Source organism: Planococcus citri, chromosome 3, assembly GCF_950023065.1.
Source record: "Planococcus citri chromosome 3, ihPlaCitr1.1, whole genome shotgun sequence".
NCBI classification, from domain to species: domain Eukaryota; kingdom Metazoa; phylum Arthropoda; class Insecta; order Hemiptera; family Pseudococcidae; genus Planococcus; species Planococcus citri.
Window position 1 is genome coordinate 7,407,892 of NC_088679.1, and position 27,715 is coordinate 7,435,606.

General features: G+C 34.3%; 2 protein-coding genes across 2 annotated transcripts in view; both read left to right on the plus strand.

Moving 5' to 3' along the window:
* The window catches only part of LOC135841624 (uncharacterized), a 68,179-nt gene that overhangs the window by 35,629 nt on the left and 4,835 nt on the right, over positions 1-27,715 (plus strand). The window contains exons 2-4 of the mRNA XM_065358665.1: positions 12,609-12,732; positions 23,034-23,144; positions 23,766-23,903. Of these exons, the coding sequence (XP_065214737.1) occupies positions 12,609-12,732; positions 23,034-23,144; positions 23,766-23,903 (373 nt within the window). The remainder of the gene's footprint in view (positions 1-12,608; positions 12,733-23,033; positions 23,145-23,765; positions 23,904-27,715) is intronic.
* LOC135841056 (uncharacterized) lies at positions 14,648-17,621 on the plus strand. The gene has a single exon (XM_065357844.1). It carries the CDS (start codon positions 14,648-14,650, stop codon positions 16,007-16,009), a length of 1,362 nt encoding a protein of 453 aa, XP_065213916.1. The 3' UTR covers positions 16,010-17,621.

Genomic DNA, 27,715 nt, shown 5'->3' on the forward strand with positions numbered 1-27,715 from the left:
CACTGTACAGTGTAGTGTACATAGGTACATAATATTATATCAATGCATTTTCATTTTCACGCAATGCAGCTCTTTCTACACGGTGCGGTGAGCTGCGCTGGTTCTTCGACTCGGATCGGATCGGATCGAGTTCGAGAATCCAAACTGAAACTGAATAGAAAGAAATAGACAACCAGTTACTCGGGAACCGGTTCATTGATGCACTTGTTACGGGGTGACCCGACGACGAAGGAAGACGCAGCAGCGACTCAGCCAGGCCCAGCCCAGCTCTTCGGAGTTTCTCTATCTCTCTACGCATCATTTTCTTTCCACTTTACACCTGCAGCCGGGCGGGCCACTTTTTTCACAGATGGAGAATTGGAGACGTGAAGTGAAAAAGATAAATATGCCATGTAAAAAAGATCTCATCAACAGGACTAGCGTTGATGAGAAACATACATCGCGGGCGCCCTCTTAATAAAACGCTTTCTTTTATCGCCCGGTAATCGCGAGTATGAGAGGAGGTATTTTTTAAAATGTTTATTTACACCATCGATTGCTGAAAAATTGGCCGCGATATTTACGAGTATTATGCCTTTATAAGTTGCTGCAGATCGCGACAATCGAATCGAGTTTATTGACCTTGCGCCGAGAGAACGTGTGTGTGTGTGAGTTTATAGGAGCGAATTTATACCGATGAGGTGTCATGTCAGCCGATTAACGGTTATAAGAATGTGCTGGAGTGGCTGGAGACGAGCACGAGCGGACACAACACCGAAGAATATGTGCTGGTAGCATTGTAGTGTGCTCGAGCTCGACCAATATCAACGTTCAGGAATGTATTCAATTAGCGAGCTGTATTTGGAATTGGTTATAGAGGTACATAAGAACGAACTACCGAAGTATAGGTAGGTGTGCTATTTACTAGACAGGCTGCAGGGTGACGATGGAAAGCCACTAAGGTGATGACTTCCTGATTTACGTACCTATTTGGATTCGTGATGTGTGGTGTGGTGTGTTGAGAAATGTCACGAGCAAGGTTATGACTGAATTGAAAAATGAGTGAACTGAATAGATGGCTTTATACTAATGGGCAAAGCTGTTGTTACTTTGGGAGTGTTAAGTGCGGAGAAAGTGAAAAAATCGAAAAATACTCAGAAAATTGAAGAAATAACATTTTTATTTGAGTAATTTTTCCATAAGAATTCCTCGAAAGGTTGTAAAAATAGTTTTTCAAGTCGTAAAACCTTTTCTAGATGCTCAAAAAGTCTTTGAAATGTGAATTATTGTCACGGAGTGTCGGAGATCGCTCAAAATCGCTCAAAATGGCATTAAAGTGATTCAAAATCTGTTCAAAATTTTGAAAAATGAAGGTTCCCAGCGATCTGTGTAACTTTGTTGCTGTTTCACCAATTTCGTTTAAGTTTTCGAAGATTGAAGTTATTTATTGGAGCATTTTGTATGGTTTGTTTGCATTTGAAGAATTTTAAAAATGTTTTTAAACAGTTCAATTTTTTCAAATTTTTAATTAATGTGTGTCCTTCCCAAAAAAGTTTTTTTTTCATTTTTTTTATTTTCATGTCATTTTTATGGAATTTTATCATTTTTTTTAAATTTTGAACAATTTTATTTTCAGGCCTTGTTTTTTGGAAGGAAGATCAAAAAATTTCTGATGGAATAATCATTAAGCCATTTTGAAAATTATATTTTGAACTTTTTAAATAAAAATTTTTCAGTGTGATCTTTGAAAATGGGAAAACTTTGATCTGAAAAAAATTTGGTTTAGAATAAATTTTGATTCGACTCCTTCTACCTCCCCCCCTCCCTCCCTCCCTCTCATCCAAAATTCAAAGATTTGAGAAAATTTACTTTTATAAGTAATGCTTTTGTATTGATTTTTTACTAAAATTCTGGGCTTGTACTCGGTTTACTTTTTGATTTTGTGAAAGTTACACTTTTTATCCTTTTCCAACTGGTTACTCTACTTTGTATTTTCTTTCAGCGTTATGGTTACAAAACCCTGCCTTTTTCTAAAATTGTCAATGTCTTGCTTACTGCCAAAAAATTGCAAAAAAATGTCGCCTTTGGTCAAAGTTGCCAAATAGTGTCTTTTCTTGCTAAAAACTATCGATTTTTCGTATAAAAAGTCGTAATTTTTTGCCAAAAAGTGCAATAAAGTCTCGCTTTTTAACCGAAAAGTTGAAAAAATCTTCCATTTTCAAAAAATAGGTACATACCTATTTAGAAAAAGTAGGTAGCATTTTTTTTTTGGCCAATAATTTCCGGAAAGTCATGCTTTTTGCTACAACAGTCAGTCTGGACTTTTGCTTAAAATTGTCAAAAATTCTCGTTTGTTTTTTTTTGTTGCAAAAAATTCCGAGAAACTTTATTTTTTTTTCCAAAAATTTGTGTATAAATAATGTAGCTTTTTGTCAAAAATTTCCAAAAATGATAGCTTTTTAGCCATTGAAAAGCCTCGTTTTTTTACACAAGATTGCCAAAAGTTACTCAGAAGTGTATTTTTTTTTCACCTTAAAAGCTTACAAAAATTTCACACTTTCCGAAAAAATCACAATTGATTCTTTTGGCTAAAATTGTTAAAGTTTTGCTTTTTGAAAAAAATCTCGTTTTTTGGTTAAATTGCTTTAAGATTTTCACTTTTTTTTTGATTATCTGAAACCTTTGTTTTTTTACCAATAGTTCCCAAAAAGGTCTGCTTTTTGCTGAAATTGTCAAAGTCGTGCTTTTTGTCATAAGTTGTAAAAAATTCACACTTTTTATCCAACTTGGTACAAATAATTGTTGTTTTTTGTTTGCAAAAAATTCCAAAGTCTCGTTTCATTTTTCATTTTGCCAAAAATTGTGCTTTTTTGACCAGAAATTGCAAAAATTCACGCTTCGTTGCAAAAATTTGCAGAAAGCTTCAAAATGTTTCAACTTTTTAAACAGTGTCTGTCACTACCACTGGTTTTGAACAGTGTTTGTCACTACCACTGGTTTCAAACAGTGTCTGTCACTACCACTGGTTTTAAACAGTGGCTGTCACTACCACTGGTTTTAAACAGTGTCTGTCACTACCACTGGTTTCAAACAGTGTCTGTCACTACCACCGGTTTTAAGCAGTGTCTGTCACTACCACTGGTTTTTCACAAACTCTGTCACTTCTACTGATTTTAAACAGTGTCTGTCACTACCACTGGTTTTAAACAGTGTCTCTCACTACCACTGGTTTTGAGCAGTGTCTGTCACTACCACCAATTTTAAACAGTGTTTGTCACTACCACTGGTTTTGAACAGTGTTTGTCACTACCACTGGTTTTAAACAGTGTCTGTCACTACCACTGGTTTTGAACAGTGTCTGTCACTACCACTGGTTTTAATCAGTGTCTGTCACTACCACTGGTTTTTCACAAACTCTGTCACTTATACTGATTTTAAACGGTGTCTGTCACTACCACTGGTTTTAAACAGTGTCTGTCACTACCACTGGTTTTAAGCTGTGTCTCCCACTACCACTGGTTTTGAACAGTGTTTGTCACTACCATTAGTTCTGAACAATGTTTGTTACTACCACTGGTTTTAAACAGTGTCTGTCACTACCACTGGTTTCAAACAGTGTCTGTCACTACCACTGGTTTCAAGCAGCGTCTGTCACTACCACTGGTTTTGAACAGTGTCTGTCACTACCACTGGTTTTGAGCCGTGTTTGTCACTACCACAGATTTTGAACCGTGTTTGTCACTACCACTGGTTTTAAACAGCGTCTGTCACTACCACAGATTTTAAACAGTGTTTGTCACTACCACTGATTTTAAGCAGTGTCTGTCACAACCACTGGTTTTGAGCAGTGTCGGTCACTAACATTGATTTTGAACAGTGTCTGTCACTACCACTGGTTTTGAGCAGTGTCTGTCACTACCACTGGTTTTGAGCCGTGTTTGTCACTACCACAGATTTTGAACCGTGTTTGTCACTACCACTGGTTTTAAACAGCGTCTGTCACTACCACAGATTTTAAACAGTGTTTGTCACTACCACTGATTTTAAGCAGTGTCTGTCACAACCACTGGTTTTGAGCAGTGTCGGTCACTAACATTGATTTTGAACTGTGTTTGTCACTACCGCTGGTTTTTCAGAAACTCTGTCACTTCTACTGATTTTAAACAGTGTTTGTCAATTGTCACTACCTCTGGTTTTAAACCGTGTCTGTCCTTACCACTGGTTTTAAACAGTGTTTGTCACTACCACTGGTTTTGAGCAGTGTCTGTCGGTTCCACTGGTTTCAACCGTGTTTGTCACTACCACTGGTTTTAAAATTGAAAAAAAAGCAAAAACATTCAATATTGCGATATTCCGTTTTTTATGTGTGATTTTGTTCAAAGTAGGTACATTGAAATGTTTTGCTCATGTTTTGCCAATTTTTTGGTTACAAATTGCTGGTTACTTTTTCGACCTTTTGTGGTTACCAAAGTTAATTTTGCTTGGAAAAAATTGACTGCAACTTGCGAGTCCTAAAAATTTTCAAAAAACCTATTGTTTGCTATTTTTCAAAACCAATTTTGAAACTTTTCATTTATTCTATTCTTTTTTTTCAATTTTGTTTTTTTTCAATTTTTCTAATTTTTTGAAATTTTGAACCTGAAAAAATTTGAATAAATGTTCATTTGACTTCTTCCTCTTTTCTCTCACCCAAAATTCAGAGTTTTGAAAAAATTTGCCTTTTCAAGTCCGGGTGGTTTTTGCCCTGATGTTTGGTTGAAATTGTAAAAGTCCAGTTTCACAATTTTTTAATGGAATAATTTGTGACGGTAGGGGATGCGCCCACAGCTTCCACCTAAAGGGAAGATGTGTTCCCTCGGAGTGGCAGCACTGACTAAGTAGTGCACTCTGTCGGATTAGTTCGAGTATAGCCACTCCGCCATTAGAGACGTTACAAAACGTTGAGTATATTTTCACTGGTGTTCCTATTCGGATGCATTTCAGAGCTTCCACTTGCAATCGATATTGCAAGTGCTTTTTTTATAAATGTTTGTGCTTTTTATTTGTAACTTTCATCGCCGGGTTTATATCAGAGATGTTTACAATAAAATTGTCACATCATTTTGCGGTCTATGATCATTTAGCGGTGTCTCGTCACCTTTGCTGTTCGATACTCTTTCGTAAGGATATCAGTCAAGTTTAGGTTCCCTGGGCTTACATTATATGTGGCACAGGACTGGGCTCTCCCTCTGAATACCAAGGACTGTCCCAGCCACCACAAATTCTTAAATTTTTCTCGTATTTTATTATTTTTTCACAATTTAGAATTTGAAGAAAAAAATTACTTAGATCTCTTTGAAAATGATGAAACTTTGACGTGAAAAAATTTCGTCGCGAATAAATCCCCCTTCCTCTCTCCCTCCCCCCCCCCCAATTAAAGCTTCTATATGTAGGCTTTTTTCAAAAAAAAAAAAAAAAACCGCGAATTTTCAATAATTCGGCAGACTTCAAGAATAAACTTCCGCGTTTTAGATTTTGTGTATTTTACCTACCTACATATTATTCGATGATGAAATGGATACTTTTTCTGCTGGAATTATTTCACAATTTGAATCTTATTTTGCTTTAGCAATATTTATGTACGAGTATATTTGCATATAAATTTTCGTTTGAGAAAAAAATTCGGTCAAAAATATACTCTCTCTTTTTATTTCCTATTACAATTTGAGTATACATATTTGGTGTACACGGTCTGTACTACATCTGTGTCACATGCTGATGCTCGTATCGCATACCATATACTCATATACCTACTGAAACACCCCGTATAGCTTATCACGAGCCGCGGTCAAGTCACCTTATCACAGGACATCTTCGTGGACACGAACAGTTATCGTTAATCTGACGTTTTGATTACCTTGTTAAAAGCCCATCTGATTTTGCAGAAGATACTTACATTATAATGCATATGTGTGCCAGAACTGTGTAATGTGTATGTACGTACGTTCTACGTACACGACATAGCACTTTATGTATGTATGAGTTGCTCTCTCACACTGCACATGTAGATATCGTGCACGACATTTAAACAACACTACCGTAACGGTTAAATCGGACGAATTTGCGTAATATAAACGCTACGAAAATATTTTATTACGCGGCCATAACATCAGACGAGTGGTACATACCTAATTACTTGGAGGAAAAAATCATTTTATAATTTGACTGCTCAATGCTCACCGCATCACATTGGTACTATACAACAGTGTAAGCAAACGTGAAATAAAAACAGTGAAAAAAAAAACACATTTTCTGTTGCAATTACATGCAAGTTGTACCTGTACTTGCCTCTGTTTTTTGCATTCGGTGTATAAATAAATACTCAATTACGTATTCAAATCAATTTCGTCCATCTTTCTGAACTCTTTGGTGGATGCTTTCGGCATATACGAAGGCACACCACATACCTACCTGTCTGTCGGTGGTCGGTCGGTCCAAGCCACTAAACCGTTAAATCATATTCCTGTAAGAGTATGTAGGTATTCAATTCACCTATAGAGCAAGCTCGGTATTCACGAAACCGTTCTTATAGAACTTTAAACCGTTTTCTTTCTACACCTACGAAACCATATCCGCTGTGTTGGGCATTGTTTTACTGTTTTATGTTTTACGCACCTGTTGAATGAAAGCACTTGGTACTCGTACAATGTGTCGCGTCAGATCGGGTCAAATGTCAAATTGAATTTACAAAAATCTATACTCTTCAAGGTTTCGTCGTCTCGGTGGCTCTACATCTACAGACTAGAGGTACCATCATGATTATGTTTAGAAGAAAAAGAAGAAGTGTTATCGAGGTAGTTTAATGAGACATGTGAGTTGTGAGGTTTAATTGAAGCGTCGTCGTCGCAAGGTGTCTTTGGATTGTAATTTGTCGTCTAATTGAACCACAGTTGTAATTTAAACGCGTTAATGTAATACGAAAGCTGAGTATGGGCTGAATAGGTAGCGTATTGTACTGTTTTATTTAGCTAATTACACAGTAGGTGGTTTCTCTTTCTTTGTGTGAGTAGTGGTTGAAAGCGAGGTGTGTTTTGCAGGCTGCTGTTTTGCAGTCTAAGTGTAGTGTTTGAGGATGTGGACTTGATGTGAACAGAGACGAAAAATTGGAAATTTTTGGGAAAAGTTGAGTGAGTTGGAAAAAGTTGGGAAGAAGTTGTGTAAGCTGGGAAAATCAAAGAATTTCACCAAAAGCCATGGGTTTTTACTTCTTGAATTTAGTAGAAGTTTTCAAAAGTTGGGCCTTATTTTCATTTCCTTTCTCTGACCAAAGTTGAAGAGTAGAAAAATTGACTTCTCACATCAAAAATAATGTTGTTTTAAGGTAAAGTGGGGTAATTCCGATATGGGGTAATTCCGATAGCAAGCCCTAGCTTTGTTGGAAAACACATTTTGGCACAAATGATGAAGAAAATAGGTAGTTTTAGTGCTAACCTACACCCATTAATGATCAGATGGTTCATCTGCTCTGTTTTGTCAAGTCTGTGCAGTGTTCAAAATCTGAATGCCCAAATCCTTTGCCGCAAAAAACAGTGCACTTTTGAAACTCGTTTTTATCATTCAAAACTTGTTGAAAAATTCTGTTTAGAAGCTGATATTTGATGAATACGTGTTAAAGTGTCAGTACCTATTTTGATTTTGCTTTTATAATTATTTGTTTGGTGGCATTGAATTATTAAACATGTCGATCATTTTTCTTGCTGCGGGGTAATTCCGATAGCCCCAGCAAAATTGTCCTGCAATGTTTTTTTCGCTGTTTTGATGTATTATAGTTTTAGGGGGTAGAAATTATCAAAGAAAATCCTCAAAACGGGACATTTTTCTCGAGTTGGTCTAGTTTTCAAAAATTATGCCTCAAAAATGCATATTTGTAAAAAAAAATTAATTTTTGTTCTAATGATTCAATTTACATGAAATAAAAACCTAAATATGCAATAAATGGTATATTTCAACATTACTGGCTCGGAATTACCCTGGGAGAATTCCTTTCCTTATAAAACTCACTATTGGAATTACCCCATTTTTAAAGTAATTCTGATAACTCAACCTTCCAAAATGTTTTTTCAATTATATGTATGAAGCCTTCACACAAATCACTCTTCAATATAGTCAATGTGTAGCTGAAGGACGCAGGAATAAAGTTGTTACATCATTTTTGCCCCAAAATGTACAGGAAATCCAAAAAATAAGAAATTGCTAAAATTTTGAATTTTGCCATCGGAATTACCCCACTTTACCTTACTTGAAATTTTTCAACAAAAAAAATCCTATGCATTTCAATCAAAACTATACCAGAAAGTCCCAACTTTTGCTAAAATTGATATAGTTCAAACGTGCATAACTAGGTTAATAGGTATAGATAATACTCCCTACCTACCTATTTAGATTTTTCCTATTATTCCCTAAGGGAAGAATAATAGAGGTGATTGCCTGGATAGCTCAATAGAAGAGGCTTTTTAAACGTTATGCTGAATGAATATATGCAATTATTATGTAGAGACGAGAGAAATATATATTCTAACACCAAAACAAATTAAGATCATTTTATTAAAACGTAATTTACAAAGACAGCATCTAATCTTTTAACAAACATTAATGGTTGCCTAAGAGCCATTTTAAGGCAGAGATAGAACATTTTTACATCAAAGTACCATAAAGTAACACTTGTGTACATCTGGAATTATTGATAACAAATATAACTTTGATGAGTAAAAATACAAGATGTAATTTTGTCTAACTCCATTTGAAAGATATTTTAATAATTTAATTGACCAAGTAACCAAGCCCTCATGCTATGGTATACTTGCCCATCTACTCTAATTAATCGCTAATGTTAAATTAATTAGATATGAGTAAGTTATTTCAAACTTACTTACCAAACTATACATGTTTTCCATCTCTATCTGGGGCCTTACTAATACTAAAGGCATCGATGGAACTTAACTAAAAGAGGTGCACTTTAATTCTTTGCACAATGCGTACCTGACTGGTTCAGGGTACATTGCCAAAAAGATACAAATTAATGATCATCGGATCCATGACCAAATTAACAATGAATTAACCACTGATCGGAGTGGCGTAAATTAAAAGGGTAGACCATGATTTTCATCATCACTACTGTGAATAATTTCTACTCTCGAGTAAGAAATTATATGATAAAATCACACCGATACAGACGTTCGCGACAAGGTACCTATTTACTGCAGGTTCAGGAGCCAAGTGGTTTTTGGCGCTAAAACGATTCAATTTATAGAAAAAAGGGTGAAATAGGATCCTCCCCCATGATCACGTGGTAAAAAGGGGTAAGAAATGCTCGCAGCGTCAGTATATTTCAAAGGGATTCCGCGACCTGCCAAAAAGCGAGCATTCTTTACAATAAATTTTGATAAAATAATGATCTTATTTTCCTATCTTGAGCCATAAATGTCGCGGGAGCTGTCAACCCTTGTCTAATAAATAACTTCACTAAATAAGAAGGGTTGACCGCCTGTAACGTCATCTGCATGAATACGGAGTATTTGTACATTTCTAACTCACTAAATATTTAACACGTTTCCATATAATATAATGAGTAGGTATAATTTGCATCCCTATAGATGATACCTATCATAGGAATCACCTAAGCCGATGCGGGCCATGTACACTTTGTCAAAATATTTAAAAAATGTTCTACTTTTGCAGAAAATTCAGAACAATAATTTTTGCCAAAATTGTTGTTTTTTTTAAATGTAAAAATTATATTTTGAAAAAATGAATTTTGAAAGCTTTCGTTCTTGCTCGCTCGGTCTTTATTCTTATTTTTAAGAAATTGAAAATTAATTATGATTTTCTGAAAACTATAAAAAATAATGCTAAAGCCATGAAAATCAATTTTGCACCATCAATTCAAGAATGATTTTTTACGTTTCGAATTATCAATTTTTTTCAAATGGTGCGAAGTTCATTCAAAAATACCAAAAAGCACGAAATTTTGGCGTTGAAATTTTTTACATTGAAAATTATCTTCGGAATTGGCGAATACTCGCTTCTGATTGGCTAAATCATTCGGGAATGAAGGTCAGCTGATTTCGATGAAAGTCGAATAAAAAGCTCAAAATTGCAAGTTTTTGCCCAATAACTCATCTAAAACACTGTTGATGCTTCCTTCTTTTTTGGTTTCAATCATTCAAACTTTTCTGAAGTAATAAAACTGAAATTTTGAAGCTTCAATTTCTACTTAAAATAAGCCACGCCTTCTTGAGACATGTTTCTCTGTACATTTCAAGTGTAAGTTTTCGATCCAGTTTAATATTATCAAATTATATCTATGATTCAACATTTTTGCTTCCAACTCCCTCTTTCAAAATTTGTTCGGACCACATCTGGCTAATTAGCTGGAAAAATCCGGGAGAGAGGAGGGGATCTGGGGTAAGACTTGGAAGCAATTCAGTCTCCTCTCTCCTCTTCTGGTGGAAGAAGGGGAAAGACTGATGTTGGGGGAGCTCCCCCAAATCACTTCGTCTAGCCTCTGGTCGCGAATTTGTCTTTTTATAGGGAATGTTTCAAAAATGACTTTTTTGGAATTTTTTTCCAAACAAATCTTGAAGGTGTCGTGATTTTTACATGCTCAATATTACTAAAATTCATGGTGCTCTTATTGCTGATTAATGTTTCAATTTTCGACGAATTTTTGAAAAAATTTACCTAGACGTTTGTTTTTATTCAAAAAAACTGTAATTTTTAATTGAAAATAATATGTTTTTTAAAGGGTTTTTTTCGAGTAGAATTTGGATTTCTGAAAACTAAATTTTTTCAACGAGATTTCGACTGTTTTTCACAAAATAATTTTCATCTGTCGGCTATTTCTACTTCCAAAATATTCCAAATCATCACTCGAGTATGAGGGAGGGGAGGGGAAGCACACTTTTTCTGAAAGTCATTGTCAAAAGCCACGAAAAGCCCAGATTTTTCAACTGAAAACCAAATTATCAGTTTCGATGTGCTTGGAAACAAATAATTCAAAATTGATTGAGTGTAATCAAAATTTTCCTGCAGACTGCAGATCGACTTGAAAATGGTAATAATTGGTTTTGAGAGATCCAGTAATATTGAGGGTTGAACTTTTAGCAGAAAACCACTCTAAAAGTCCGCCTCTGATCTGCACGAGACCGTTATTTTTGGAAATAAAATGGTCTGAAACTTCCATAACCAAAATATCAGCTTTCTAATTTCGATTTTGGCGAATTTTTGAAAATCCAAAAATGACTATTTTTGACGATTCGTGATATTAAAAAATGTATAAGTAGGTATTTATTCGGTAAAAATGACGAAAATTAGTCCTTGTATTATCAACTCCCCAAACCGGATTTCACCATTTTTGGACGTTCTGGAGCCTCCAGTGCAATTTTCGATTTCTCCAGAAGGCGTAGAAATTACTTGCTAAAAAATTAGTTGTGATAATATATGTATATTGTCGGTTTGTTTGATTGAAGCATTTCATGGGCTGATTTTCTGGCGTGTGTATGCTGTTTTTAGCCAGCATTTTATTGAGAAAAAAAAGGCAAAAAATCAACAAAATTTTGTTCGCAGGGAAATTTTTGAAATTTGTGAAAATGATGATATCTTGTCTAAAAATAATCCACCGGATATGAATTTCACCATTTCCAGCTATTCTGGAGCCTCCAGTGCGATTTTCGATTTCTCCAAGATATTTAAATTTCTCCAGAACGCGTGGAAATGAATTTCCGCAGATAAAATTCGAGCTGTGGCTTATTTTCGATCTGTTTAACGAGTTTATCTACATCTGAGCCAACTTCCGAACGACTCTTCGAATTTTTTCTTTGTCCAGCTAACAAAATTAGGTACTTGAAAGGAAGTAAATTTAGAAAATCCTAATCTGCAGGATTTTTAAATTTTTCCAGTGAACGTGAATATTAATTTCTGAAGCACATATTTTTATTCTGCAATTATAATTTTGAGTTGTACATTTTTTTTGTACGACTGCTGTTTTTATTACTTAGCCAGTTCCTCCTGATTCCTTCATTTCGTTATTAATGGCAACAGGGAACGAAGAAAATTAATCTACTCGGTCGTCACACCTCCAAACCTTCTGAGCTGTTCTTGTTTTACCACAAAAACCATCGCTTCTAATTCGAGTATAATTGCTTTTTCGTTACCCCTCACTCACTCCTTATCCTTACACATCTTTAACCAGTTGAACTTTGGCCATAGAGTAGCTCCGCCTGCACCAGCATACAAAATCGCTTTGGTCTTTGCAAGTTCTAATTGCCACGTGTAGGTACCTGTACCTATATGTATCTGTGCAATGTGTATGTGTTCTCGGCACCGGTATCTACACTAATTAATAAATAAGAAATAACCGCGATGGTGGCCCGAAGCTAACTATCTACATCCGTGTGTACGCCGTCAGCATAATGTATGTACGGATAGCTAATCTTAAGATGAGCAGTTCGACGGCCTGTCGATTTTCCATTTCGTATTTCCTCGAGCGTTTTTTTCTTCTTGTTTTTTTTTTACGTATGGTGAATAGTAGTTTGTATGGTGTACCTACTATAGAAATATAATCTGAAACGTGTAATTTTTTCTGTTTGCAGCAACAATTGGCCAAAAAAGGAGGTCAAGATGCATTGGTGGAACAAATGAACACTAAATATTACTATTTCACCAGGACGAAAGGATTATTCAGAATATGTTATCCAAAAGAGAAGCCACCTACTGGTATGTAATCTTTGCCTATTGGCTATAGTAACTTTTGCAGCAGATAGGTATTGGAATCGATTTTTTTTTCAAAATATCTGGAATTGGGTTTATTTATCTGCCATATTTTTAACCTTCGAAGTCGATTTTCTGCCAATTTGAGCTATTCTGGAGCCTTCTGCGGTTATTTGAACTTTTCAGTTCTTGAACCAGGAGAAATCAGATTTTGAGTGTCCAAATCGACTTTTGATGAAGTTACGTCGACTGTAGTTCCAGGTTTGAAGGTACAAAATTTCATTTTGAGGCGTATTTTGATCCATTTAGACCATGAAACTTATGAAGCATTTGTTAGAAACTTCTTGAAATAACAATTATAAGCAATGGAAGTAATTTAAAATGACTGTAAAATTACCATAAAATGTTGAAATAATGAAATGTGGGCGAAATTTAACAATTTCAAATATCTCACGTTTTTTTCAAAAGTTATCAAAAAGTCTCGCGTTGTTGCAAAAAATTACCAAAAATCCTTTCCTTTTTACAATAACTGTCAAAGTTTCGCTTTTTGTCGGAATTTTTCCAGAAAATCTCTTTTTTATCTGAACCATTCACTATTTCTCTAGAAATTTACAAAAAAAATTTGCTTTTTGGCAAAAACTGACAAAAAATGTTCACTTTTTACCAAACTACCTAGTTACTAAACAACGTGGCTATTTTATTTGAAAATACCAAAAGTTGCCAAAAAGTATTGACTTTTTTACCAAAAATTGCTGAAGTTTCCTCTTTCTATCAAAAATTACTGAAAATTGACGTTGTTTCCCATAAATTGCTTTAAAATCTCACTTCTTGCCAGAAATTGCAAAAAATTCTCACTTTCAAGTCTATAGTTGCTAAATAGTCTCACTTTCATGGTAAAAACGTTATTTTTTTGCCAGTAATTTGCCATAAGTATCAGTCGAGTTTCATTATTAGAATATTTTAATTGAAAAATTTTTATTGTTTCGTAGTTTTTCTTTTTCACAATTATTTTAGTTGAAATGTTCTGGCTTTTTTTGGTGATTTTTTTTCTACATTTAGACATTTATGAAGTTCAAGTACAATTCAATAAAAATTGCATGAATCATTGTTTTAAAAAAAATGTTAAATAATATAAAAAAAACTGAAGACCGACTTTTCGTAAAATAAAAATATTTTGCGAACGAATTGATCCACTTTCATTTAAACATTCATTCGCGAACGAACTGATTCGTATAAGTGACTCGTTCGCGAATGAATCGATTCGTACAAGTTACTCGTTCGTGAATGAAGTACAAGTGAATCGTTCGCGAACGAATCGATTTGTACAAGTGAATCGTTCGCGAACGAATCGATTCGTACAAGTGAATCGTTCGCGAACGAATCGATTCGTACAAGTGAATCGTTCGCGAATGAATCGATTCGTACAAGTGAATCGTTCGCGAACGAATCGATTCGTACAAGTGAATCGTTCGCGAACGAATCGATTCGTACAAGTGAATCGTTCGCGAACGAATCGATTCGTACAATTAAATCATTCGCAATCGATTCGTACAAGTGACTCGTTCGCGAACGAATTGAATTATTTTTTTCTGGATCATTCGCGAACGAATTGACATTTGTTTGTGAATCATTCACGAACGAATTTATTCGTATTAGTGACTCATTCGCGAACGAATTGATTCATAAATTAAAGAATTGATCGATTCGTTGGTGAATACTCTTCGTATGTATTTTCCGGATGACGTATTGGATTATTCATCACATTTCCATTTCTGCGTTCGTGTTCCCGTAGTCGAATATCGTCCAAACAGGCAATGATTTGATTCATTGTATCTCGGAGATTTCTCTGTTCCATGATGATCATAGCGTCGTTGCGATTTAGTGACTTTAACATATAATTAGATCCAAATGCTTCAAAAAAATGAATCTGCTCAAGAAACTTTCACACACTTCTTATGGTTCTGATCGTCATACCTTACTCAAACTATTCCGCACACTCATCAGACCAATTTTAGATTATGGATGTTCTGTCTATACTTATGCCCCTGATAGTCGCCTACGCAGGCTAAACACTATTCAAAATACAGCTGTCCGAATTTCCACTGGAGCCTTTAGAACTACCCCCACTGTAAGCCTTCTTAATGATGCTTCTGAATGCCCACTTGACATACGTAGACAATATATTTCCACATCAACATACTTGGGCATAAAATCAAACCCTGACTTCAACTTAAAGTTGGAATATATAATTCCTATACATTCACTATCTGTAAAATTCCAATCTTTTCTCCAACAAATTGAAGAAAATATCATTAAAATACACCACTTGTTAGTAAACCCTATCCCACCTTGGCAATCTTTTAACCCTATTATTGACCTATCCTTGACAGAATTTAACAAAAATCACACCAACTCCATCATACTTAAAAGACATTTTCTTCTCCTTCTTGACAAGTACGAAGAATTCAGTCATATATATACTGATGGTTCAAAAACTCAACAATTCACTGGATGTGCAATCATTCATGGCGATGTATCTATCCCCATTGCTCTCCCCTCCCTTTGCACTATCCTTACTGCTGAACTATATGCAATTAAATCTGCAATTTCATATTCCCTTGATTTTTCTTTAAATAATGTCATAATTTTTACTGACTCTTTATCTGCTCTTTTATCAATAAAAAACTATAGGTCAAAATATTCACACCCTATATCACTTGAGATCATTGAACTCCTTCAACTCTTCCAAAATAACACACCCATACTATGTTGGATACCTTCACACTCCCAGATTCAAGGAAATGAGCTAGCAGACAAAACAGCCAAACAGGCACACCTCCACCTCCCCCTTGCCAACATACCAATCCCTCTATCTGATTTGAAACTCCATTCCAAAAGACTAATGCACGAAGTATTTCAATCTTCATGGTCTCAAGTCCCAAGTTCAAATAAACTCAAAAGCATTAAAAACACCACATCTTTATGGAAAACTTCTGAGCAACATCAACGTAAATCTGAGGTTCTTCTCACGCGACTCAGGACTGGCCACTCCCTTCTCACTCACCAATTCATATTCCTGAAACAGCCTCCTCCGTTATGCCCAGAATGCAACAACATCCCCCTAAACATTGCTCATTTACTAATAGACTGCCCTTCCTACCAGAATGAACGCTCCAGACACCTAAGTTCTAACCAACTACAGGTCCTCCTCTCTGACAACCCTTCTCGCACAGACGAAGTAATTAAATTTCTAATCTCAACAAAATTAGATAAAAAAATTTAAAATTGTATGTACATACTTATCTTTATTTCCTGTATAACCTAATTTTAAGCTTTTCACTCGTAAATACGAGCCTCTAGCCGATAAGTTGCTGTATATGGCTCATTAAATGAAATAAAAAATAAAAAAAAAAGCATAAAAAGCAATAAAAATCCACTTTAAACTGGCGAAATTACAGCAAAAACTCGATTAAACTTTATAAAAATTGCTTTAAACAGCATTGAAAATAATTATGATGAAATTGCTCAAACAGGGTGTAGGTCACGAAAGTCGGAAAAAAGTCGCGAATTTTGAAAAGAAAAGGTCGCGAAAAATCACCAAAATGTCGCTCAAAATCGGACGACTTTGAATTTTAAAAACGTCTCTTATTATCATTCAATAAATTTTAAATGATTATTTTACACTAATTTTTAAATTAAAATCATATTCAATATTTGTGACACTGTATTTTGTTCAGTTGCAGTAATAGCCAGTAAAAAAAAAAGTCGCGAAGAAAGATCGCGAAAAATCGCGATTTTTGAACATCAAATTTTGGTATAAGTAGAAACCTTGTTAAAAACCTGAAAATTATGTAAAAATCACTGAAAAATTGATTTAAAAAATCTCGAATAAAATATTTTTACAATTTCTTAAAAACGTGAAAACAAAAAAAATAATGAATTAAAATCATCAAAATCTGTTGCAATTTGAGCATAATTTAACAGAAGTTGTAAAAAAATGTTAAACTGTGTTGAAATTACTTCAAAACGTGGTTAAATTGATTGAAAGTTACCAAAAACTGATCAGTAGTTCGAGTAAAGCTCAGCATAAAACTACATTAAAGTATCTCCTTTTGTATATGGAAAATGTTGTTGTTGTTTTCAAAAACCGGACAGTTGAATAATTTAAACTAGGTACCAAAAGTACGTATGTATTTTCATTGTAATGTAGCATGAAAAAGTCCATAAAAAAATGTAGTGTATTTTTTATCCATCTGGCATTGAAAATTTTTTACGATGATAACGCTGTGTGTGGTCCATGGTTCATTCAATGTCACACGCGCACGTGAAACCTGACCCTAAGATGGACCAAGTGCAAAGAAAGAAAACAGTTACTAATATCGAATGCATTCGTAGTATAAGCACATCTTACAAGACTTAAGATTTTATTCATAATCGTACTTTGCCTATTCACCAGATGTAAATATGTATGTATGTAGTACTTCGCTTGTACTCGTCGTACTCGATACTTACTCGTATGCTGTGGAAATTCCATCGAGCTGTGCACTGTGAGACGAAGAGAGGAACAGAAAGGTCGCAAAATACACGACGCTTCTGAGTTCGGCGGCGAGGCTTTGTTGGAATGCGCGAATAGTAATAGGAACGGAAACAACGAAATATGTACGACTTTCACTAGAAATCTATGTGTGAAGAGATGTGTTGTGGATACGATGAGAATATATGGTAGACGAGACTAGACGCGGCTAGTCTACGTGTCTTTCGCCTTTTTGTAGAAATTTGAACCTGCTAACGTGTATACTGTATGTACATTTTATAATGCGTAGATAAAATAATCATTAATTGATGGATAAAGCGAAAACAACGTCGTCGTCATGTGGGAATTTTTTTCATTTCGTAGTCGTAAGTTTAAGTGTATATGTGTAGAAAGAGAACCTGATGTGCTTTGGTATCGCAACCTGTTTCAATTTGTAATTGTTTTAAGGTGTTGGGGAGCTGGGGATAGTCTAATGGAAGGATGGCATTTTAACTTCATCAATAAAACGTTGTAAACACAGCTGAAAATCTTGAAAAAATTTACCAAAGTTGGAAAAATTGAAGAAGGTATAAACTTCTGATTAATGTGAAAGAGTTGTTGGGTTTCGTGAAAAAATACCCAAAAATGAAGGCAATTTTCAGTTTAGAGGTACATGGTCTCCTTTCATTTCTCAGTTTGAGTTTTTTAAAAAAATGATGGTGAGAGAATTAATGATTAAAAATGCCATGTTTTTTTCAAAAATAGACTCTTTTTTGGAATCATTGTTCTGTCTCTTTTTTTTGGGAGGGAGGAGGGGCTGAGATTCTAACGAATTAAAGTTACCCAACTTCCTTTCTTGAATTTGGTCAAAACTTGAGAAGTCGAAGCATGTTTCTATTTTTTTAACCTTCTCCGGTGTTAAAATAAGTACCTATTTGAAAAAATTAGTAGATTTTTTTCATTTTTGTGGAATATGTAATTTGAAAAATTGTCAGTACCTAACGTTCGCTGTATTGGGAGTGGAATTTTTTTCTCCAAGTCAAGTATGCGAAGTATTCGTGGACATGGCATTTGTGGTGTAATGAATCGTGTTAGCGACCATATTAATCTCAGGTATTCTGTTGTGTTTGTTTCTTTCACTCATTTCATATTTCTCCTCATTTAAAAATTAATCATGTGGCCAAGTAGAATACAAATATGCTCGGTATAGTTTCGTAATAGCTTTCGCGGCGCTAATTATGGAGATGACGGAACTTGAGCGTTGCCCGTGCCCGTGCCATTATTTCCATTAGTCTGTACATATTTGGTATGTATTTCCGTACCTACGCCAAATGCCAATCATGTTGCATTGTGGATGTATAATGTGCACTGTACGTGTACACTTACATTTACCTACGTGCATCGTAGTACATCTTTCCCTCCCCCACTCTCCATCCACAATTTGGTGTCCTAAACGCGATCAAAATTCAGAAAACATGGCGAATCATTTGTTATTATTGGTTTTTGAAGGTGTCGAGTTCGAATAAGTACGTAGTTATTTTTTGAATGTATCTACCTACCCAATGCCCATCTTCAATTTTGAAAAAAATTAACAGTTTTTTTTAGGATCATTTTTCTATATTATTTAGAAACTGGAAGGGTACTGATGGTTCGTATTTTTGAAAAATGACAATAGCTAATTGTATTCGAATTCAGCACGTTTAAATTAATTAGGAATCGAGGTGTCGTTTTCAAAAGTTTGATATAATGAAAAATTCCACAATTTTTTCTCAAGGGTTTCATAAGTCAGCGTGACGCAGATCAGCTGTCTGGCCTTTCAAGGTCATTGCGCCGTCTGTCTGGCATCCCAAAGTCATCTGAGTACCTGCCTGGTCTCTTAAGGTCATTGACCTGTCTGAGTATCTAAGGTCATTGACTGTCTTTTTAGCTTCCCGAGGTCGTATGGCTGCGTCTAAAGGTCATTGACCTGTCTGTCTGTCTGTCTGTCTGGGCTCTTGATGTCATTGACCCATCTGTCTGGCTTTCCAAGGTCGTTTCTCTGTCTGCTTATATGACTTTCTGACATTAACGTGTCTTTCTGGCTTCCCAAGGTTAACTGTCTGCCTGGCGGGCCCCTTGAGATCATTGGCCCATATATCTGGCTTCTCAAGGTCGTCGGTATGCTTGTCTGATCTCTAAAGGTTATCGACCTGTCTGCCGGGCTTCCCAAGGTTGTCTTCCAACCTGTCTAGCTTTGTAAGGTCATTGACCCATCTGTCTGGGTTTCCATGGACGTTGATCTAGCCTCTCAAGGTCATTGACCTGTCTTTATGGTTTTGTAAGGTGAAAGAAAACATGCTAAAATGGATGGTTTTTTGTTGTTCAGACCAATTTTTTCTAAAAATTTTCGCTCTTGCTTCGCTTGAGCAGTAATTTTGCTTTCGTTTTCATGAAATCACCACACATCACGATAGGTTTCCAGAAAATTACCCCTCATTTCGATTTTTCACAGGCTTGTTAACCGGTTTTTAACCATTAACCATAACTGCAAATTAACCAGTAAATTACCCAAAAAAAATATTAACTGTAACCAAAAAACCTTTTTTTTTTTAAATATCACCAACCATAACCGTAACCATAACCATTTTCTGAGATCAAAATGAACCGTAACCATAACCTTGACCAAAAAATTTTTAGAAAAAAACCGGTTACAAAATTTTAAAAAATTGAAAAGTGCTGTTTTTTCATTTCCTTTTATCTGAGGTTTTTTTCAATGTGATTTGTAGTAATTTAAAATTTTAATTTAAAAATTGATCAAAAGATAAAATGAAAAAACGTGAATAGAAAGTTCAAAAAATTTGAAACTATAGTTGCATCATACTCATTGGTCATTAAACTATTAAAGCTCGATCTTAAATGATATTTCAATGATAAGAGATGATAAAGAATTGTTTTTTAAAAAAATTATTAAATTTTGAATTCAAATGTTACCAGTTTTCCAATTTTTTAAACTTCAAAATTTCAAACTCCAAGAGAATTTTTGGAAATTTTCAAATTTTCAACTGTAATTCTAACCATTAACCGAAATTTTAAGCTCAACTGGAAAAATTACCACCAAAAACTGTAACCTTAACCTTAAGCATTAACCAAAAAAAATGGTCATCAATAACCGTAACCTGAACCTTAACCGTAACTTTAAAAAATGAATAACCTTAACTGTAACCTTAACCAGAAATATTTTTTTTTTTTTAAAATAAGCCTGATTTTTCATGCCTAAAAATCTGGTTTTGCCCCCTCCTTGAGAAAATCCTGGCTACACCACTGTGTCTAGCCTCTCATGGTCGTCTTTCTCCCTGTTTAAGATCATTGACCCGTCGATCTGACTTTTCAAGGTTGTCTGTTTTCTGGTCTTGTCTCTTTTGGTCATAGTACTTCTCAAAGAACTTAATCAACCTCCTTTAAATTGGTCCTTCTGGCGGGATGTCTTTACCACCACTGTCTGAAAATGGAGATCATCTCCAAGCAAATGAAATCAGCGACAATAGCAATGACAATACCAATACCTGTTTGACGAGGAGTTCAGATGACAATTTGCGCCACTGTAAGATAATATTCGATGGGTTGAAAAAGATGAAAACCGACAACGAGCCAGTCTCTGAACTACCTGAAATTATTGACGAAGAACTGAAAGAACTGCAGAATTTAAAAGAAAAGTACCAAACAAAATCAAACGTTGACCTGGAAGAACAAACTGAATTTCTGCAAATATACAAATATCTTCATAGTTGTCTAATTGTCCATCGTACTTCGCTAAAAAAGATTCAAAATCAACCGTCGACCGTATATAATGGACGAATAATTCAAATCGCTGGAAATGACGGCCACATTTTGAATGCAGAATCCTGGAAACGTTCTGCACATGCGCCAAACATGATGCTTATGGCACTGGTGGAGAGAGAGATGGTTCACTGGTTCAACCCATGTTCTTCCAGTAAACCGTCTCTCTCTCCACCAGCACCATAAGCGTCATGTTTGGCGCATGAGCAGAGGGTTTCCAGGATTCTGCATCCAAAATCTAGCCGTCACATTTTGTCATTTTTACACCGTTGAATTATTCGTCCATTATTATACGGTCGACGAAATCAACAGACTTTGTTGATTCAACTTCCACAATCTGATCTGCCAAAGTTCAAATACATCTTAGTTTAAACAATATAAGTATAAAAGAAAAAAATGATACTTACATAATTGAAGTGATCATTGGTGTCAGGAAGTTGATCATTTTCATTTTAAAATTGGATGGATAATAGTCAAGATTCCAAAAATTTTAAGGTTGAAGAAGAAATTGAAGTAAGTGTAGGTCCTTTGATGGAAAATGAAAAAATGAAAAATTTGCCTAATTGCAATACATTTGTACCAGGTTGAGCATTAGCACTTAGCAGGGTGTCTAATGGTCATGAAACTCATGAAAAAGTCATGAATTTTGTTCGAAATAAAATTTTAAAAAAATCGAAAAATGAAAAAAAAAAAAAAATTGAAAATTTATTCAAAAAATTACAAAAATGAAAAAATTGAAATACCCACCTGCTCGCCTTCAAATAAAAAAAAACCTAGCAGTTTCAAGTTATTTAATTTTTATTTGGTTGGGGGGGGGGGGGTATTTTCATGCGGTAAGAATGTGACAAATATTGTCATGAAAAAGTCATGATTTTTTCGTCTGGAAGTTTTGTTGCACACCCTGAATTAGTTTTTTAATCAAGACTTTTGAATTCATTTTTATCTTAAATTTCTTTCAATTTTCTACGCATGAAATCCCACTAGTTCTTGATAAAATCGTTTTTTTCATAGATTAGTGGTAATTTTGGAATTTGATTAGTAATTTTTGGTAAATTAATGGTAATTTTTAATCAAATTTGAAATTTCTGGTACATAATTTTTGGTATTTTACTGGTAATTTTTTTTTTTTTGAAATTTCAATTCCACTGATGAGTTTTGTTACAATGTTACTTAATTCAAAATTACCTGTAATTTCTATTAGATTATCGACAAGTTTTGGTGAATTTGAAATCACTGGATTTTTTTTTCATCCAGTTTCAATAATAATTTTTATAATTCAAAATTGCCTGTAATTTTTGGTCAATTACTCCTGAAATTATTCCGAAAGTTCTGTCAGACTGTTGGAAACTAGAAGAAAATTGTACAGAGTTCTTATCAATGAAATTTTCAAAATCCATTCCATCGCGAAGGAGCCTTTATTCTATTTTTCTGCATTCTTCGTCAGGTCGATTTGCTAGAATGGAATTAATAATAAATAATGTTAGACAGTTGTATCAAAAAATAAAAAATCGACCAAAGAACCGTTAAAAATTACCTAAAGACAACGACGACGACGACGACGAAACTAAGACACGATTTTTCCACACCTTTGGCGTCGAAATTGTTAGCATGTTTTCAATCAACTCGCGAACTCGACAGATTAATCAGTTTAACAAAAGTACCTACCTAATTCTTTATATACTACGTTGGTTATTTTTTTTATTGTTAGAACGTGTTCGATTATATAATTAGAAAAAAATTTAAAAAATCAAAGCATGCGGTTTTACTGCTCATTTACGATAGTCGATAGATCGGTATTCCGGCGATTAGAATTGGTAATTTATGGTAGATATTACAATTACGACCCATATATACCTCGTATATCGATACACGAGCCTTTTATTTACTCGCGGATCGCAGCTCGCTCGAGCCAGAGAGTTTTTTTTTTTTTTAGTTCACGTTGTTTTAATTGTAATGTGTAATTATTCGTGTGTTACAGTGGACACATACCTGAGTCCGGTGGAAACTCATTGTATGAATATCGATTATTATATACCAGATACGGAAAATCGAACAAAAGATTTTAACGATTATGCCATGACCAGGCTACGTAAGTATATAAATAAATTGTCTTTTATATAATAATTAAAACGTCGTCTGACTGAGACGCCTTATAATTAAATAAACATTAGCGATCGACCGATCGACGAGACGGGGCGACGATGCGATGCGACATTATTTTGGACGTAATAGTTTTTTAATGTACCTTTGCAATGTATAAAAATATAACTGAATGCGGCAAAATTGTACACTGCGGAGTGCAGGACGCCATCCATCCAGCCACGTATAGAAGATCGTTCCGCAGATATTGGTATTTTACCTTATATAAATTAATTAAGAAGAAGATGACTCTCGATCGATCGATCGTATACTTTTTTTTAATTAAACAATCTCGACAATCGATTGCTCGATTTATATACGTACATTAGGTATATTGTCTCGTAATATGTGTATACCGAAAACTGCTATTCGCTTTCTTTTTATTACTTTACTTTCTTCGTTTACTCTTATAATGTTTATACGAGACGGTGTCATTTTCAATGCGGTATTTGTGTGTATTATTATTATTATTGTAAGTATTGTCTCGATAAATGATCAATTTGCATATATAGATAGTTTTTTATCATCACACATCGTGTATTGATTTATAATATTTTTTGGTCTGTGACAGATATGGGACGATCGGCTATCGCTCTTTTCATAGTGTCATTTTTTGTGATATTCGTGGCATTTTGGACCGGAGTGGCGGGCTGTTGGAGACGTTCTCCTGGTAATATTACCGCAACAGCGATACTCATTTTACTTTCGTGTAAGTATTCCAGCGTTATTATACTGATATCATAAATACGAGTATTTATTTTGACGACGACGATGATGATGGACGACAAGTGTTGCTAAATGCATTTTGAGTGAAATTTAACGTCGTGTGTCGTCGGTTTTTTTTCGTGCACGTGGTATGGGTATCTTATCGATCGAGAAATAAAATTGTGTTGTAATTGTTGCAAAATTTCTGCGATGACATCGATTGATGAACGATGTTGTGGTGGATATGTTCGAGTCAGGGTCGTATTTGGAAAATATTTGCAGGTGTTTACTGCCTTGGGACGTATATTTCAAATCTCTCGAAGAGAAAATTAATTTAGGGTGAAGCAGTTGTCAGTTTAGCAGAATTTCTGCGGAGAGAGGTCTTGAAAGAGCCTTTCAGGATAAGATAGTGAAATCGGGGTTTTCTCCAATTTTGTCGAAACCCACCCAAAATGTTAGTTTGGATGTAAAACCATGCCAAAAAAATTTTTGAGCTCACTCCGATCCGAACAATGTGCTCGAAATTCTAGTTCTCCGGTGGCGGACGAGAGGGGGGGGGTCCAACAATTTTGAAACTCACAAAAAATAGTCACTAGGTAGGTGCGTGTGTGATTTTTTTCTTTTAAATTTTATATTACAGATGTTTTTTTTTAGGAGATGGAGGGTGGTTGAAAATTTCAAAAATTTGTAGGAACAAAACGTGGAGGGTACCCTCTGCGAAATTTTTCAGAAATTTAGTTACACCTTATGGTATAACATTTATTTTTTGTGGAGCTCAAAAATCGGTGCAACATGCCCAAAAAAAACAAAATTTCGCAAAAACATGCTTTTTCGTCATTTTTTGCAGTGTTTTAGACTTTTAAAGTTGAATTTTTTTTAAAAAATGAAATTTCAAGCAAACGTACGTACTTATAAGTAAAAATACACGAAAATGACAATTTTTTATTTCTGAGCTTTAAATGTAGGTAGGTAGGTAGGTAGGTAGGTGAAAACAAATAGTCCAGTGGCAAACAGCGATTAAACTACATTTCATGATAGAAGCATGAAATTTTACTCGATGCAAAGGGACTCCAAAACAAAATTTTCAAGCACGGGAGACATTCGCTAAACTTCATAAGGCAGCTCATGATACCTCTTGATTGGCTTGGAAACTGGCTTCGAATACACTCACAAGGCTGAAATTCAGCGCTAAGGGCAAATACGCAAATTTGATTTGAAGGCTCACGAGTCACGGGTTGAAAAAGATTTGAAATTGATCTCTGGAGGTCGAAATTTATTGAAATTTTTTTATCTCTGAACAGAATACTTCTGAGTAGGCCTTTTCACTCATTTTTTTGGCATCCACGCTCATTCTTAAAAGTTTGAAGAACATTACTTTTTTTAACGCCCGGCCTCCCTCCCCCACCCCAAACTACCAAAAATGATTGATTTTCGCTTTATCTGTTTGAAAAGTCCTCTTTATGTACCAAAAATCCTGATTTTTCTGCGATACTTGCTTATGAAAGTTCTGATTTTTTGTGCCAAAAAGAGCAGAAAGCGTCAATTTTTGTCAAAAAAGTCAAGAAGTGTCCCATTTTTATCAAAATTGTCAAAAAGTGTCCATTTTTGGTAAAATTGTTAAGCAGTCCCGTTCTCGCCATGATTGCCCAAAAAATCACTACTTTTGCCAAAATAGTCAAAAAATTCTCGTTTTTTGTCAAAATTGTCAAAAAGAGTCAATTTTTGTCAAAAAATCAAGAAGTGTCCGTTTTTGTTAAATATAGCGTCAAAAAGCATTCATTTTTGTCAAAATTGTCAAAAAAAGTCCATTTTTTGTGAAAAGTGTCAAAAAGTGTCAATTTTTGTCAAAAGCATCAAAAAGTGGCTATTTTTGTCAAAATTGTCAAAAAGTGTCCATTTTTGGTAAAATTGTTAAGCAGTCCCGTTCTCGCCATGATTGCCCAAAAAATCACTACTTTTGCCAAAATAGTCAAAAAATTCTCGTTTTTTGTCAAAATTGTCAAAAAGAGTCAATTTTTGTCAAAAAATCAAGAAGTGTCCGTTTTTGTTAAATATAGCGTCAAAAAGCATTCATTTTTGTCAAAATTGTCCAAAAAAAGTCCATTTTTTGTGAAAAGTGTCAAAAAGTGTCAATTTTTGTCAAAAGCATCAAAAAGTGGCTATTTTTGTCAAAATTGTCAAAAAGAGTCCATTTAACGTCAAAAGTGGCTATTCTTGTCAAAATTGTCAAGGAGTCAATTTTTGTCAAAAAAAAAACTCAAAAAGTGTCCATTACTGTCAAAAGCGTCAAAAAGTGGCTATTTTTGTTAAAATTGTCAAAAAGAGTCAATTTTTGTCAAAAAAGTTGAAAAGTGTCTATTTTTGTCAAAAGTATTAAAAAGTGTCCATTTTTGCCAAAAAATGGTCAAGAAGTGGCCATTTTTGGCAAAAAATGGTCAAGAAGTGTCCATTTTTGTCAAAATTGTCAATAAGAGTCAATTTTTTGTCAAAATTGTCAAAAAGTGCCTTTTTTTGTTAAAAGTGTCAAAAAGTGGCTATTTTTTTCAAAATTGTCAAAAAGAGTCAATTTTTGTCAAAAGTGCCAAAAGTGTCTATTTTTGTTAAAATTGTCAAAAAAAAGTCCATTTTTTCATTTTGTCAAAAGTGTCAAAAAGTTCCTTTTTTTGTTAAAAGTGTCAAAAGTGTTCATTTTTGTCAAAAATATTAAAAAGTGTCCATTTTTGTCAAAAGTATCAAAAAGTGTCCATTTTTGTCAAAATTGTCAAAAAGAGTCCATTTTTTGTCAAAAGTGTCAAAAAGTGCCTTTTTTTGTTAAAAGTGTCAAAAAGTGGCTATTTTTTCAAAATTGTCAAAAAGAGTCAATTATTGTTAAAAGTGCCAAAAAGTGTCTATTTTTGTTAAAATTGTCAAAGAGTCCATTTTTCGTCCAAAGTGTCAAAAAGTTCCTTTTATTGTTAAAATTGTCAAAAAGAGTCCATTTTTTGTTAAAAGTGTCAAAAGTGTTCATTTTTGTCAAAAATATTAAAAAGTGTCCATTTTTGTCAAAAGTATCAAAAAGTGTCCATTTTTGGCAAAAAAAAAGTCAAGAAGTGTCCATTTTTGTCAAAATTGTCAAAAAGAGTCCATTTTTTGTCAAAAGTGTCAAAAAGTGACTTTTTTTGTTAAAAGTGTCAAAAAGTGGCTATTTTTTCAAAATTGTCAAAAAGAGTCAATTATTGTTAAAAGTGCCAAAAAGTGTCTATTTTTGTTAAAATTGTCAAAGAGTCCATTTTTTGTCCAAAGTGTCAAAAAGTTCCTTTTATTGTTAAAATTGTCAAAAAGAGTCCATTTTTTGTTAAAAGTGTCAAAAGTGTTCATTTTTGTCAAAAATATTAAAAAGTGTCCATTTTTGTCAAAAGTATCAAAAAGTGTCCATTTTTGGCAAAAAAAAAGTCAAGAAGTGTCCATTTTTGTCAAAACGGTCAAAAAGTGTCCATTTTTGGTAAAATTGTTTAACAGTCCTGTTCTTGCCAAGATTGCCCAAAAAACCACTACTTTTGCCAAAATTGTCAAAGAGTGTAAATTTTTGGGCGACTTGACGAACACTTGTTATTTTTTCTCCAGAATTCTCAAGAAGGAATTTGGATAAAAATGTTCTGGCATTTGAAATTATTAAATTTTTTTTTGGTGGGAGGGGGTATTTCATGCGGTTAAAATATGAAAAATACGTCATAAAAAGGTCATGATTTTTTGTCTGAGAGTTTTGTTGGACACCCTGTATTGTCTCCATCTTTTACTACTTTTTTAAAAAATTTTGTTGTTGATTTGGTAATGAAA

Coding starts and splice junctions, on each gene's coding strand:
- LOC135841056 (XM_065357844.1), top strand. CDS start 14,648: ATGAATCTGCTCAAGAAACTTTCACACACTTCTTATGGTTCTGATCGT.